Raw genomic sequence first — 17,179 nt, forward strand, 5'->3', positions numbered from 1 at the left:
ACCTGTTTTTAGACTGAAGCTACTTCATTTTTCTTCCCTGCTCTGAAGAACAGAAAGCTTTCTCTAGAAATTCTTTCTGGGAAAAAATATCGGAGTCAAAATTGATTATGCAATTTACTTTAAACTTGTCAGATAAAAAAAGATGTTTTTTGTATGTCAAGAGCTTCTCGTGTGTCTATATGATTTTTTTTTAATGTTTTAGTTTTCAAATAGCAGATTGACTTTTTTTTTCCTGCAGAAAGCAAAATGCTCAAAGCTATTAAAGACCTATTATTTTCCTCTAAGTTTCCGTACTAGCAGCAGAGTACAGAGAAACGAATCTACTTTGATCCTTTCCATTAGGTCCCCGATTCCTGGGATTTGTCTCTACGAACAACTCCTCAGAATGTGAACTTACTGTTATCTTTTTAGACGTGGTTGGCGCTTACTATGTGGTATGCATACATGTAGACTCAAGAGCGCACAAAATCAGAAGTGTTCCTGCCATTTGCAAACCAGTTTTCAGTTGCTGATCTTTGTCTGTAGGAGCTGGGAGCTGTGGCTTGGGCAAGTATGGTTTCACTGCTTTAACTGGAGGATAGTGGCAGTTTCCCCATGGTCCCTTCAGTTTAGCCTTTTGTTTCTTCTTTCTGTATCAGTTTTAGCATCCCAGATTGGATCATCACACCTCTCTTTACTTTTCCTGGTAACCAGATGTCTCGGGGATAAGTCAGAAGCTACTGTAACAGTGACTTTTACTTACCTTGCTGGCTCGTGGGCCTAAAGCTACACTGTCTCTGTGTACCTCCACCCACATCCTCTCTTGAACAGCTGCTCATGACTCAAGTGAGTCTCCTGCCTGAGTCTCTTGAGCACACCCACTACACCCAGCTTCTGCATCCATTTTTACCTTACTTCCTTGTTTTTATTCAACCCAAACACCCTTTCTACTACATTCCTAGGCCACCTCCTACCCACCTTTCTGAATTTAGCACAAGCCTCATGGCTGCCATCTTTGAGGCTCATTTCCTCATGTAGATTGGCTAACAGCTATTTTTTTCCCTCTATCTATATGTGGCATTTATTGTACTTGCAGCAGAGCACAGAGAAACATATCTTTGACCCTCTGCATTAGGTCCCTGAGCTCTGGAATTTATCTTCATGACCAACTCCTCAGAGTGTGAACTTACTGTTATCTTTTTGCACATGATTGGAAACAGTGGAGGTAAAATACAAACCGTATTTTCATATGTTGTCAGGTATCTGTAGAGGCAACATGTATGATTTTAATATTCTGTGAATTATATGCTGCATCTCATTGAGCACTTAAGCATGGGTAGAAGCCTCAGATAACTGCAAAAATTATTTTGATTTCACAAAGAGACAGTTGTCACCATTTCTGTTACAGTTTTATGGTCCTTTAAACTTTTTAAAGGCATGCTTTTAGAGGTGTTCAGTAAACAAGCAAATGAGCCAAATCACATCCTGGCAGGAAGTAGAGTCAAGGATAAAGAACAGAACGTGGCTCAAATTCATCATATAAACAACACTTTCATATTCTCTCTGTGTCTCTGTGTATCTCTCTCTCTCTCTCTCTATTTCTCTTTCTCTCTGTCTCTCATATTCATATATACAAGTATATATGTCCTTATACATATATACAGATACAAACATAAAATACTTTATATGTAGCAGAATGATAGATAATAAAAATTTGTTATGGACAGATTAAAAGAAGAAACTCTGGAAGCACTCGTGGAAGAATCCAAGTTGAGTCAAGAGGTCATGCTGTATTTAGAGAAAGTTTACTGTTAGTCTTGAGAGGTTAAGAAAAGTTATGAACTGTTCGGAGCTATGGCAAGGTGAATTAGAAGTAAATCTTCACATTTCTTCTTTGGGGATCTCCATGAACAAGTAACAAGCACATACTTTGGTTGCTTTGATGAAGGTGTGTTAAGTGGTGTAGGGGGGTATTTGAAAACTGTCTTATGACAGATCAATGGATCCTCATCTGAAAGATGATTCAGTAATCCTTGAGAGAGTTACAGGATCTAGATCAGAGTCAAAGAGGAAGGGGGGAATATGCAATCAGAATTCTGTTGCTGAATCCACTATAAGGTATAATGACAATGATCATTGAAAGGGAGTTCCAAGTCATGATTCTAGGGCATTCAAGAGCAAATGTCCTTGTTGTAGGGTGGAGCATCTTTTGGGGGTATGCCCAGAAGTGGTCTTGAGGTATGGCTATTCCCAGTTTTCTGAGAAAGCTCCAGATTGATTTCCAAAGTGGTTGTACAAGTTTACATTCCCACCAGCAATGGAGGAGGGTTCCCCTCTCTCCCCATGCTCTCCAGCATGTGTTTTCACTTGAGTTTTTGATCTTAGCCATTCTGATGGGTGTAAGGTGAAATCTCGGGGTCATTTTGATTTGCATTTCCTTGATGACTAAGGAGCATTTCTTAAGTGCTTCTCTACTGTTCAAGATTTCTCTGTTGAGAATTCTCTGTTTAGCTCTGTACCCCATTTGTTCAAACATGTTCATAGCAGCTTTATTTGTAATAGCCAGAATCTGGAAACAACCCAGATATCCCTCAGTGGAGGAACATTTACACAATGGAATACTACTTAGCAATTAAAAACAAGGAAATCATGAAACTTGCAGACAAATGGTGGGATCTAGAAAATATCATCCTAAGTGAGGTATCCCAGAAGCAGAAAGACACACATGGTATATACTCACTTATAAGTTGATACTACACCTATAAGATAGGATAAACATACTAAAATCTGTACACTTAAAGAAGATAAGCAAGAAAGAGGACCTGGGGTAAGAGGATCAATCCTTACTCGGAAAGACAAAGGGGAAGGACATTGAAAGAGGGAGAAAAAGGGAACAGGAAAGGAGCCTACCACAGAGGGCCTCTGAAAGACTCTACCCAGCAGTGTATCAAAGCAGATGCTAAGACCCATAACTAAACTTTGGTCAGAGTGTAGGGAATCATATGAAAGAGGAGATGGTTAGTAAGACCTGGAGCATATAGGAGTGCCACAAGGAGAGCAACAGCATCAAAATATCTGGGCACAGGGATATTTTCTGAGACTGATACTCCAACCAAGGACCATTCATGGATATAATGTAGAAACCCTGTTCAGATGTAGTTCATGGAAGCTCAGTATCCGTATCCAAGTGGGTTCCCTAGTAAGGGGAAGAGGGACTGTCTCTGACATGAACTCAGTGACTGGCTCTTTGATCACTCCTCCCCACCCCTGAGGGAGGAGCAGCCCTGCCAGGACACAGAGGAGGACATTGCAGCCAGTCCTGATGAGGTCTGATAAGCTAGGGTTGGATGGAAGGAGAGGTGGACCTCCCCTATAGGTGGACTTGGAGAGGGGCATGGCAGGAGATGAGAGAGGGAGGGTGGGATTGGGGGGGAATGAGGGAGGAGGCACATCTGGGATGCAAAGCGGATAAAATGTAATTAATGTAAAAAAATTAATTACAAAAAAACAAAGAAATCATGAAATTTACAGATACATGGATGGAACTAGAAAAGATCATCCTGAGAGAGGTAACACAGACCCAGAAAGACATACATGGTATGTACTTACTTATAAGTGGATTTTAGTCATATAGTATAGAATAGACATACTACAATGTACAGACCCCAGGAAGAAAAATAACAAGGAGGACCCTAGGGAGGAGACATAAATCCCAATCAGAAGGGGAAATAGAATAGACAGAGGTAATTGTGGAAGAGTGGGAAAAAGGACCATCAGAGCCAATCAGCCAGGGCTCAGAGGGGCCGGTGGAGTCTGAAGCACCAACCAAGGGCAATGCATGGTCTGGACCTAGGTCCTCTACTTATAAAGAGTGATGGGCATCTTAGGCTCCATGAGGGCCCAACAGTCAAGGGACTGGGGGTTATTTCTGACTTGGACTATGTTACCCACTTTTTGATCATTTCCCCCTGATGAGACTTCCCTACCAGGCCACAGGGGGAGGAAAAGGAACTCAGTCCTCATGTGAATAGATAAGCTGGGGTGTCTGGATGGGGGCTCCCCTATTCTGAGGAAATAGGGAGAGGGAGGATGTGGGAGAGTGAGTCGAACTGGGAGGAGAGGAGGGAGGTTCCAATGACTGAGATGTAAATTGAATTAATAAAAAAATGAAAATAAATTAAAAAAAGAAAATATGTAAGAAACCTTAGGAAAGAGATGTTGTTCACCTACTTTTTCTGTAGACTACTCATTCTTGTGGTGTTCTACTGGTTGTCAAAAGAAGTTCTATCCTTGGGGAAGACTGGAATATACTGAGACAGGCTTAAAGATAAAGTTAAAATACTAACTTTATAGGACTTAAGCAGTATTCAGTGTTTTTCAGATTTATCAAGTTAGGGATTAGGTGTTTTGGTCATTGCTTTGTAAGTAGAGCATTGTAGGGGAACATACTTCTGAAGATTATATCAGGATGTTTGTGTGTGTGTGTCTTTTTCACTGTATTGAACCATGCCTTTTATTTTTAATGCATGTGTATGCATTAAAAGGAAAGTGATGGAACCTAGGAAAACACTGATTGGACAAGTTAGTGTGCTGTCAACAATGACCAGGCTGGGGAATACTGATATATCACAATAACTAAAACAGTGGGGTTCCTCTCCAGGAGGTAGAGGGGTCCTCTGATTTGTCAAGGAGGCCAACTCCTCTCTTTGTACCTGATATGATTGGATGTTTATGCTAGGGTTAATGGGCTGTGAGTGATATCCGGAGCTCTCTATTTTACCGAGCAACCAGTAACTAACTTCAAATTTTATGAAGAAAATAATGAACATCTAGGTCTTGCTCCATTTCTGAAAAAAAGGATACTTAAACTGCCAAATGTTTTATAGTAGACAGGCCTTCTAAAGCAGCCATGAATCAGACAGGGCTTTAATCATGGTCAGACAAAGAGCTTCAACAGAATTTGGATTCTAAATTTTCAAAACAACTCGGGTAAATGATACTCACTTATATAGACCTACAAGCTATGACAAACATAATGAAATCTATACACCTAAAAAAGATAATCAAGAGAGCAGACATGGGGTAAGATGATCAATCCTCGTTTAGAAAGACAGATAGGATGTGCATTGAACGTATGACAGGAGTCTACTGAGCACATCTGAAAGACTCTAACTAGCAGTGTTTCCAAAGCAGATACAAAGACTCATGAGCAAACCTTTGGCAGAGTACAGGGAATCATAAGAAAGAAGGGGAGTTAGTCTGATGGGGAAAGGATAGGAGCTCCACAAGGACCAAATATATCTGGGCACAGGGTCTTCTCAGAGACTGTCATTCAACCAAGGACCATGTATGGATATAACCTAGAAACTCCGCTCAGATGTAGCCTGTGGTAGCTCAGTAACCAATTGGTTTCCCATAGTGAGGGGAACAAGGACTATTTCTAACAGGAACTCAATGACTGGCTCTTTGACCTCCCCACCCCCCAAGGGAGGAGCAGTCCTGTTAGGCCACAGAGGAGGGCTTTGCAGCCAGTCCTGAAGATACCTGATAAAACAGGATCGGATGAATGGGGAGGAGGTCCCCCCATCAGTGGACTTGGAAAGGGGCATGGTGGAGGGTGAGGGAGAGTGGGATTGGGAGGGAATGAGGGAACGGGACACGGCTGGGATACAGAGTTAATAAATTGTAACTGATTAAAAAAAATAAAATTAAATTAAAAAAAAGAAAATCATCTGAATATCTATTAAGCATTACGATCAATTTCATAATCAGAAAAAAATTTACTTATCTTTGAACTTTTACTTTTATTTATTTTGCCTTTTTTAAGACAGGGTTTTGTTATACTTCTAAAGCTGGCCTTAAATTCAACAATCCTCCTGCCTCAGCCCTCCCAGGTGCTGGGATTGACAGACACGAGCCACCATGCCCAGCAGAAGATTATTCTTAACATTTTGGTTTTTCTCATAGTTAACTTAAAAAAAAATTGGTTTAAGAGAATGTGCCCTGAAATGTTATAATTGACATAGCAACACAGGAGGTATGTTAAAGGCAAACCCCAATGCTGGCCTAGAACTACAAGTGTTCTTATTCTCTTTGTTGGACTATGCCTTTTATTTTTAAAACTCCAAGTTGTGTTTTACTATGGCATATGTTTTGTTGTTGATATGATATAGTTGAAGTGGAGTACACCAAATGCAGGCAAATTGGCAGTTAGAGAACTGAGAAGCCTTCCAGAGGGAGCCCACAAGGCAGTCCATTGTAAAGACAGCCCTTTGTAATTGTTCTCTTCTGGCTCTGACATGCTCGGCTCCTACCCTCCCTACCAAAAGCAAAAAGACTTTTCATAATGCCATCAGTCATAGGTGCCCATGAAAGGAGTGTGTGAAAATAAAGATAAGGGGTTTGATAGAAATCAAAAACTAAAAAGCTACAGATACAGTTACATGCAGATATGGTTTGGTGCTGCCTTCCCTCACTGCTATACTCAGTATCTCTCCAGACCTGTATGGAGATGAGTAGGATAAGGTTAACTGTACCACACTATTGGGTATCCCTCAGCACACCACTGTAAAGAACCGGCCCCACAAAGTTGTCATTTCAGGGCATGACAGCTTCCTGCCTTCTGGTCTGTTTTCTTGCTTCACATTGAATAGGCCTTAATGAGTCCATAATGGACAGGAAGAGAAAGTGTCAGTGTTGTATAGAGAATACCACGAAAGAGGCATCTTTGATCTTGGGTTTTTTAGCCCTGTGTTTGGCTTTGTATGAGTGCGTGAGCTGTGGCTATGTGTAGTTTCTCAGACCATCATATCCTTCTAGAACAGCTTCCCAGAAAGCCTTGCCTATGGAAAAAAGGCCCTGCCGACTGCTCGGATGCAGGGAGCCCCCACCCCTGCCTCAATGACCCTGGCTGCCTTTGGATTGGAAGGGTTGTGTACAATGGTCTTCAGAAAGGGGACTTTTAGAGATGGGTTGTAAGTATGGCCTCGTGGTCAGAAACTTTTTTCCACTCCGGGGAGTTTGCGTCTGAATTATAACAGCAGAGGAGTGATTTTAGACCAATTGTTTGAGCAGGGTGCTATTCTCACATTCCACGGTCACAAAGAGGAACAGATACATTCATCATTTGCAAACTAGGTTGCTCTGGACTCAAACCCAGTGATTGTCTTTATCTTGGCATGTAAAAGGGGAAAAGTTACTTGCTCTGCTAATTGAGATCATATGGTATTTATCTGTTCTTATGCTGTATCGCTGGATCTTGTGGAGTTAAAGGACACGTCTGCATGAAACTCCCACTGTAGACAAGAGTACCTTCCCCATCGCCCAAATACACCAAAGTTTGAATAGTGCTCTTGGCAAGAACTAGAGGGAGGTGGATTCAAATCATTATTCAAAGGAATAGATTTTCTGTTTTTTTTTTTGTTTTGTTTTGTTTTTTTTTTTTTTAGAAATTAGGTTTTATTTTTTAAATTATATAACATATATAGGTATTTTATCTGCATGGATGAACACCATGTTCAGTCAGTGCCTGTGGAGGCCAGAAGAGTGCACCAGATCCTCTGGAACTGGAGTTACAGACAGTTGTGAACTGCTAAGAGGGTGCTGGGAATGGAATCGGTCCTTTTCAAGAGCAGGTGACTGAGCCACCTCTTCAGTCCTGGCTTTATTTTGTTAAAGATGTATATATTATTTTTATTTATGCATATATTGTACTATATACCTACATGAATCTATATGTACCACATTTGTGAAGATGCCCTCAGACTCCAGAGGGCATTGGATGCCCTGGAACTGAAGTTACAGGTCATTTGAGCCACCAGATGTAGGTGCTAGGAACCAACCCTGGGTCTTCTGTGAGAGCAATTAGGTGTTCTTAATCACTAACCCATCCCTCTAGCCCCTAAAATAGGTTTAAAGTGGATTTGGGGATGTAGGTAAGACAGCAAAAAGGGATACTAAGGTGGTAATTACTGAATCTTAAAGCATATCCAAAGTGATAGCCTGTTTGTGGAGAATTCAACTATGTGTGTTCCTCTATGCATAACCACTGCCATTCTAAATAGCAGCTTCTGGGTCAGGGCACAAGCATGCAAGAGCAACATGGGTGTTTATGCTGGGAAATGTCTAAGTATTTGCAGAGAAAGCAAAAGGAAATGTCGGGCCAAGCTTGAAAGCACAATTTTCGAGCCTGTTCCTTCTGAAGTCACTCCGTGAAAGGCGGCTGCTAGCTGATCTCTCAGGAGCGGCCGTGTGTCACGGCAGCACGACCCCCAAGCACCTCACTGGTGCTTGTCCTGTTTATTTGTGCACGTGGGGGTGGGACGGCCTTGTAGGTGAGCTTCCGTTATAGGCGACATAGATAGATATGTGTACTTTAAATAGCAATGTTAAGTTCTTAAACTTAACAAGAAAAAAAAAAGAAAGCAGGGAGCATGTTGTGGAAACTGAGAGAAAGAAGAAAAGAAGCAGCATTAAAAGATGACTTCTGTTGTCTTTAGGTATGGAGACAGGTACTGAGCTTTCAATCCAATAATGGACCATTAATTCTCACTAATAGAATTCCTGCTACATCTGGGTCAGTGGTTCTTAAACTGGAGCATACAGCAGAGTCTCATGAAGGGTGTGTTCCCTCAGAGACTGCTTGGACACCATGCCCAGTTGCTTCTGATTGAGCAAGACTAGGGCAGGGCCTGGGAATATCCCGGGCTGACAAGTTTTCAGGTGTTGCCAGTTTAGTAGGGCAGTGTAGCTTCTAGCCCAGAGAGAAGCACCATAGTGCTTCCCGTCTTTGGAATCCCTCTGGGACCAGACTGAGGGAGGGAGGGACATGGTGTACCCTCTAGACTTCTAATCACGGCCCCCAAAGATGAAGAATTGAAGGTAAACCATTCCCTGGAAGATGAGCATAATGTGAACGTCACTATTGCTGAGATCCATGGAAGCCAGCGCAGTGGATTTTTTCTGAAACCATGAAGAGAAAAAACAGAGTGAGCATTCATTTCTTTCTTTCTTTCTTTCTTTCTTTCTTTCTTTCTTTCTTTCTTTCTTTCTTTCTTTCTTTCTTTCTTTCTTTCTTTCTTTTTTTCCTGTAAGTGTATTTAATCAGTACTCTTTCTTGGCGCCTGATAGGTTGAACATTCTGGCAAATCAGGATGTCAAACGGGAGGGTAGCACTTTCTGTGGATACCAGAAGAAAAATGACACTTCTGGTTTAAAGCCCAAGCCATTCATTTCCTACTTCCTTTTTGTGGATGATTTGTTTGTTCGTTTCCTTGCTTGCTCCAGGAGAGGGATTAAAGCAGAGTGGACAACAGCCCCTCGCTGTTGTTACAGTCCCAGGTCCTCTCTTTTTTACTCTCAGGGATAACTGAAGTCCTCCTTGCTTGTGCTTGCCTCTTCCTGATGTGCTAATGGGATCAAAGCTCTGTTCCAGCTTTTGCTCAAAAGGAGAGGCAGAAGAGATTGCCAGATGTGCTTCCAGCAGTGCTGATAGTGAACAGTGGATCCAGAGCTTCCGGGTTCTCTCACTTTTCAACATAATCCCCAAACTGTCTCTTCCTCAAATTTGACCTCCTAGCAAAATAACATCAAACTTAAAAAAAAAATTATTCTTTGACACTTGCATAGAACCATAAAATACTATTATGTTGAGTATTTAGGGTTTTCATTTTTTTAATCCAATATAGAAAGCCTTGTGGCACTAAATAAAAATGTCACCATGTAAAATGTAAAGGTTTTCCGTCACAAACATTTTAAAAAATTCATGAATGTCTGAAGATTTGAGTTCTCTTTTTTTTTCCTTTCTGTGATTTATGCATATTTAACATTAGTTCCAATGTTTGCAACATGAAGAACCTTTTCAAATAATAAATGGCAAATGAGTTTCATTTGAAGAAAAACTCAACCATGCCAGTTTTTTTTTTTTTTTAATGACACAGCTTATAACTCTTCCTGTGTTCAAGGGACAGAGAAGTTTGCTTTTCCCCAATGGCCTTATGGTTGAAGATGTCAATTCATCTGGCTACTTGGTTGTGACAACTGTTGTTCTCATGTCAGTGGGCATCTCTCCTTGGGCACTAATCATGTGCACGTAGGTGTGATGGCAGGAAAAAGAGTGGGGACAGCCCTCACCTCTGGAACCACTAAGTTGATTTGTTCCTGTGTCTCACTTGGGTTCTGAACTGCTAGGTAGCCTGTGGCTTCGGGAATTAGACAGAGACAGTATTCAGTCTTTTCTGTGGATGACTCATAAATAACAATGATAGAATTCACTACAAATGAAGGAGAAGGGAAATCAGAACAGACTCAGTGTGTTTTGGTTTTTTTTGAAACAAAACTAATAGATGTGCATAGGGTCCGAAGTGTGGGCCTTTTATGACTTGGAGCACTAACTGACTGGTAGGAATGGAGCTGAAGACCCTCCTTGCTTTTGTTTTAGGAGACAGATAGACTCTTTGTAAAGGACTAGAATATTTTTTTTTGCTCATATCCCACGAAGTAAGTGACATCTTAGGTGGTAAGAAGGAGTTACTATAAGGTCCAGTGGTTCTGCACAGTCTAGCTTGTGCCTGCCTGTGCATCTTCCTATTCCTCCACGTTTCCTCTCAGCTCTTATCCCTCCCTGTGCTCCTTTGCCTCATTTCCTCCCACCTGTTTCCACTCTTCCATTATGGGCTTATTCTGGAGCATCTGTACTGGGCCAGACATTGCACCTCAATACATTTGTTCAGCTTGTCATAATATGAAAACAACTGGATCTTTTTGTCTATTCAAAACAATAACATCTCTGTAAATAATATCAAGAGAAAATGAGAAATAGGAGGCACCAGAACCTTCAAGGACAAGGCCTTTCTATCTGTTTTACCCTCTTGCTCGTCACTGAGGATAAGTTTCATTAATATGTGGCAGGCAAATCACAGAGCAGTCTCAGCTCATGGCTGTGGTTTCTAGAACCATGTCTGGGGGTTTTCTCATTGTGATTTTGATTTTGTTCTTTTGATTAAGGAAATGAATCATCCTACTGTGTAAATCATCTTATTTCTTCCTCAGACAATTGGGAAGAAGTTACCTCCAGCTATGTCAACTGCAGACTCAGCAAAACCAGAAATGGACAGCAGGACAAAGAGTGAGTTTCCTAAAATCCCTATACACCTCTGAAAGCTTTTGCGTATCCATAAAAAAGCACACAAATGGGTTTTCTTAAATCTCCATGAGTAGAGTGGCAGCACATGTTAGAATCAGAATTCTTCTGTTTTTTTGTTTGTTTGTTTGTTTGTTTTTTCTCATTTGGGCAGTTTGATTGTTTCCTGTCACATACATTGAGCCAACATGCAAAGATAGAGTTTGTCCCTATGTAAACAGGTTACGTGGCCAAAGGACCCAGGAGAATGCTAACTAAAGTACATCAGGGATTCCTGGATCTTCCAGTAGAGAGGCCTAATCACTAAGCCAACATTACTTCCCTTTCACTTATGTTGGCCTCTTCAAGACATCTTTTAAAAAATATTTTTATTTCTAATTATGTGCATGCATGTGTGTCTTTATGGGGATATATGTACATGAATGTGGGTGCCTGCAGAGATCAGAGGCATTGAAGTCCTGGTAACTGGACTAGCAATCATTTATGAGCTACCTGATTATTGGTATGTTGGGAGCTGAACTCCAGTCCTCTGGAAGAGCAGTACATACTCTTAACCACTGAGCCACCTCTCCAGCCCTACATCTTTTCTTGAACACCTCCAGATATTTCTATGGCATCTCCAGGCAGGAGACTCAAGTCTTTTGGAAGGGTTAGGTGAGTAGACGGAAAGAAATTAGTTCCGTTATATAATGATGCTAGCCAATAAAACGATCACATGAACCACGTAGAGAAATTAAATATTTACGGAGACTACATTAAAAACAGAAGCTCTTTGATCACCTCCCGCTGAGGGGAGAGCAGTCTTACCAGGCCACAGAAGATGACAATGCAGCCATTCCTGATGTGATCTGATAGACTAGGATCAGAAGGAAGGAGAAGAGGACCTTCCCTCTCAGTGGACTTTGGGGAGGGTCATTCATGAAGAAGGGGGATGGAGGGTGGGACCGGGAGGGGAGGAGGGAGGGGCTTATGGGGGGATTCAAAGTGAATAAAGTGTAATCAATAAAAAAAGAAAAAAAAACGGAAGCTAATTTTAATACATTGTGTTTCAGTCAGTATATGTACATTCAACCTTTTCAGTATGTGATTCTTGTAAAGTTATCAATAAGGTGATGTAATTTTTTTCCAGTGTGACATCTTCACAGTGTCACATGCAGTTTGCGTATATGGTATATCTCAGTTTAGAGTAGCAGCCACATTTCCTAGGGCTCAGTAGTCACATGTGCCCATTGGTGAACACACCCTACAGGGTATTCTAGGAGGAATGCGGAAGCCCTTAACAGAAAGCCACAGCTCTCAGAGAGATGGTCTCTGCTAAGCCAAACAAGAGTGACCATGGCCTGGGAACATGCATTTTAGGTTGATCTGCATGGCATCTTCCAATACAGAAACAGTTACATGAACTTTTTTTTTTTTATAGCCACAGAACAAAAGAAAGTCATAAATCAAGGCTTTTACACAATAGTTCAGTGGGAACAGCAGGTAGGCAGGTTATGGTCAAGTCAGAGAAATCTCTGCTGTAGGTTTTAGATGGTCTCTGATAACATTCTTAGCTGTTGGTCTGGTGAATGCTAAATATACTTTTCAAAGGTTTTGCCTGATACAAAGGTAGGTGGTCAATGGTTGTTAAGAGGAATGAAGATAACCCAAGATAATTTTGACTCTCAAAGATTTTCAGTGTTCTATCTCTTCAGTCAAAAATTGAAAGTCAGTCAGCCTCATAGAGCCTTCAACACACATGTGCCATTTTTTTTTTCTGGGAACTTCAGTTCACAGGGCCTAAGATGGGCTCCTTGGGCGAGGTGATGTACGCAGTTGCAGATGCTCAGCTACCTAGAGCATGTGGAATCCTGCCATAGCCCATGCCTTGTTTGGTGCTTTAAATATTAGCCCCATCTACAATGTTAGAAAAAGCATCATGTGGTAGAATAGATTTCTCACAAAAAAGGGGGGGGGGATTTAACAGAGACTGGATGGAGTGTTTTGTCTTAGCTACTAATATGGCCTCAGACAAGTAACTTGCTTTAATTTCTCTGGCCTTTATTCTCATGGTCTACTTTACATATCCAGTCAGAATGTTACACTAGATAAAGAAAAGCCCCTAGTTTTTTCCCCAGCATCTTCATCCTTTCTTTCAGTCTTGAAACCTTTAGGACTCAGTGTGAAAGATGTTTCCACTCTACAGTATTGAATAGCCGAATGGGAGAGACAAAGGAAAAGGTGAACAGTTCTGTGAGAGTATGAAATATTGTTGGGAATTGATGTTAATATGCCTGGCAGTGGGCATCAGGTCAGCAAGGTCTTGGGGGATTTACTGTTTACTCTTGGGCACTTTCTATGGATTTGGAGGCAAAAATTTGCCCAGCTGAATTTTACTGTATACATTTTCCCTCTGGCTTTTCTTACCCAGAAAAAAAAAATTTAGGGTAATTGCTCTCCCATGATTACCATTTCATGGAACCCTAAGCCAGTGTAATTCCTCCAACCTTTGGATCAGTTCCCTGTTTCTGGATACCACCGTTGCATCTGTGTTCAGGGAAAAGGTTACATACAGAGTGCTGGGCAGCCTTTGGGAATGGCCCTGAGCTTGACATCCAGGCAGCCGCCTTGCTTCTTCCCCCTGGCCTGAAATAGAAACCTATGGCAAAGAATGCCCCGTGGTACAGAGGAGAGCGGTCTCTTCCTGCCAGCTGTCTCCTGAACACACTAAGCCACAAGCTCACATCAGGATCCAGAGTTATGATGACTCAAAAATACTCATGTGAGTTGGGTCTTTTTTGAGTGATCCAGATTTACTTAAGCAGGAAACATTCTCCACACCCCAACCCTAAACAAAACGCTTTCATGATACTGAAATTCATCAGCAACTCATGCAGTGGAACAGATTGGCATCATTTTCATAACAAGAGGAGAACTATCTAAATATTCATAACAAAATGCCTCGAGGTGCCTTCAGCCTATAACATCTGGTATCTCGTTTTTTCTTATTACAATTGGTGCAGATTTGTGGTCTCTGTAGGATAGAAACATGGCCTAGAAGACAGGCCTCTTTAGCATCTTTCTGAACTATTCAACATGATAGATGCAGAAGACTCTAAATCAGTGCTTCTCAAGTTGTGGGTCATGATCCCTTTGCAATTGAATGACCCTTTCACGGGAGTCATATATCAGACACCCTACATCTCACTTATTTACATTACAATCCTTAACAGTAGCAAAATTATGGTTATGAAGTAGCAACAAAATTTTATGGTTGGAGGTCACCACAACATAAAGAACTGTATTAAAGGGTTACGGCCTTAGGAAGGTTGAGAATCACTGCTCTGGATGAACGAATAGGTTTGGAAAATAAAACTCCCTAGCAGAATTTGTACAAGGTGGGATCAGGCATTCGGATAAAGTATGTTTGGAGGTGGGAGTGGGACACAAGCTAAGTTTTCCATGTTATACCTCACTCACTTGGAGACTAGATGTTAGCACCTACCTCTGAGTCAATGTCTTCATTGACTTGCCTCCTGAAAATTGTTGTCTATGGTAATGACATGTGGCTTCATTGTTACCATTAGATTGTTGATCCCTCTAAGTTTAGGATAGACACTGTATTTGATTTTCCCATGATGCAGCCTAGAACCATGCCTAGAACTCATTGGCAATGTAGTAAGTGGAGGTTGAACAAGTGGAGACTTTTAAATGACATCTGTCATTGTGAGATTTTTGCTTACTTTCTCTACCCAAAGCTCACTCATTCTGAGCCTGGAGATTTGGACACATCCCAAATGAAACACATCTCCTCCTCACCCATTGATGTCTTTATATATACCAGAGCCCTCAATGCTCAGTCTCCCTAAAGTCCCCTTTCTTCCTAGAAAGCACCTTTCATCAAGTACACCCAATACCTCTGCTCTCTGGATTCAGAGTGAGGGCCTTCCTATGATGGTACCCAGCTCTGTAGGTTGGTTAAAAATCAATCAACCTTCAACTTCAGTCCTATTAGAGAAGAAAGCCTTCTTGTTTTTCTGATGGCTAGCCTTTTCCCCCAAAGTTTCCACGCCTTTCATCTGAGCAGAAAAAGCTGCCCATGAGAGGAGTGGTGCTCCAGCCTCTGCTCTGAGGTCGAACAGAAAGGCTTTGCTTCCCACGTTTCCATTTTATTCCTTTGAAATGATGCTTTTCTTTTAAACATGAGAGAGAAAGGTATCCTAATTAATACTTGGTACATAACTGAAGAGAGTCAAGCTACCACAGTATCTAAGATCAAAGACAGTTGAATAGTTTCTTCATAAGGGAAGCTGTTGGGTTGGAATTGACAAACATGGTAATGTACATTCCGCTCTTCATTTCCATGTCTAAATTCAGTCTGAATGTACTTCTGCATGGGCCAGATCATTCTCTGTTGTAGGTACTGTCCAATGTACATCACAGAGTATTTAGCAGCATCTCTGCCCTCTGTTCAATAGATGCCATTAGGACCTATTCCTCTCCGGATGCGGCAATTTAAAATGTCTCAAGGTACTGCCAGTGTCCCTTGGAAAGCCTATCTTGGTCTGAATTCTGTTACTATAGTAGAATACCACAAACTGAACAGTTTATAGATGATAGAAGTCTATTTGCCTCATGGTTCTTGAGGCTAGGGTATTAAAGATACAGGAAAGAAACATGTTTGGTGAAGGCTGTTGAGTTGTATTTTAACATGGTGAAAAGTATCCCATGGGCTAGAAAGAACAAGAAGTTGGGGATGTGCATCAGTTGGTAAAGTACTTGTCTACTATGCACAAGACCCTGAGTTTGATTGCTAGCAGCACATAAAACTGGCCTGGTGATGCATACCTTTGTAATTGCAGCACTCTAGGAGTAGAGACAGAAGGGTCAGAAGTTCAAGGTAATCCTCAGCTATATATGAGTTTGAGGCCAATCTGGGGTACATATGATGCTATCTCAAACAAAACCAAAAGGGCTGGCAAGAGAGCTCAGTGGATAAGAACATTGCTTTGCAAGTATGAGCACCTGAATTATTTTTTTTATTCTCGTTCATTTATTTATTTAATTTATATCCCAACTGCAGCCTCCTTCCTCCTTTTCCCCTAGTCCCACCCTCCCATCCTCTTACCCTTTTTACCCCTCCCCTTCTCCTCAGGAAAGAGTAGCCACCTTCCCCCCTTCCAACCTGCCCTGCCACATCAAGTCTCATTAGGACTAAGTACAACCTCTTCCACTGTGGCCAGTCAAGGTAGCCCAGTTAAGAGAAAAGTGATCCAAAGGCAGGCAACAGAATCCATGTCGGATATAGCCCCTGCTCTAATTTCTAGGGGACCCACATGAAGATCGAGCTATGCATCAGCTACATATGTGTAGGGGGCCTAGGTCCAGTCCATGCTTGCTCTTTGGTTGGTGACCCAGTCATTCTTGTGTCCAAGTATATGCTCACATGTATGCACACATGAAGAGGCCAGGGGAGGACAATCAATATCTTGTTCTTTATCATTAGCTGCCTTATTCCTTTGAGGCAGAGTCTCTCCTGAACCCTGAGCTAGATTGGCAGCCAGCAAGTCCCATCAATCCTTCCATCTCTGCTTCCCACGCCATCGTGCTTACAGAAACACAGGCCATACTTGGCTTCTTATGTGTGTACCAGATTCTAGACTCAGGCACTCACATTTGTACAACAAACCTCTTAACTACTAAGCTATCTCCCAGGTACCATACCCATAATTTCTGCATGATCTACAGGGCAAAACTAAACAATAAAGAACATAATTATTCTCAGCTCCTCTGATTCCTCTTCATATTCCATCTTCCTTACTTGACTTGTTACCCTCTTTGAACTGCAATCCTTCCATGCACCCTTTTCTCAGCTTACTTTTCTTCTTACCCTTTAAAAAAACACCTCAGATGGAACTCACTAGATTCCTCTTCTGCCTCCTCCTACAATAGCTCATGGAGGACTGGAATTTAAATCTCTAGAACCTACATATAAAGTCGGGTATAGCTGCACATGCCTATAACCCCAGTGTTGGGGAGTGAAGACAGGAGGATCCTGGGAGTTTACTGTTTCAGATAGTT

The 17,179-nt window shown here is 41.6% G+C and overlaps 1 protein-coding gene across 7 annotated transcripts in view; it reads left to right on the forward strand.

Annotated features, from left to right (window-relative positions):
- Positions 1-17,179, forward strand: part of Sh3kbp1 (SH3 domain containing kinase binding protein 1) — a 361,003-nt gene that overhangs the window by 233,545 nt on the left and 110,279 nt on the right. For all 7 annotated transcript variants that reach the window (XM_055615757.1, XM_055615760.1, XM_055615759.1 and 4 more), the window contains one exon: positions 11,029-11,104. In XM_055615757.1, the coding sequence (XP_055471732.1) occupies positions 11,029-11,104 (76 nt within the window). The remainder of the gene's footprint in view (positions 1-11,028; positions 11,105-17,179) is intronic.

This window comes from Psammomys obesus, unplaced genomic scaffold, assembly GCF_907164565.1.
Source record: "Psammomys obesus unplaced genomic scaffold, mPsaObe1.curated_primary_1811, whole genome shotgun sequence".
Lineage (NCBI taxonomy): Eukaryota > Metazoa > Chordata > Mammalia > Rodentia > Muridae > Psammomys > Psammomys obesus.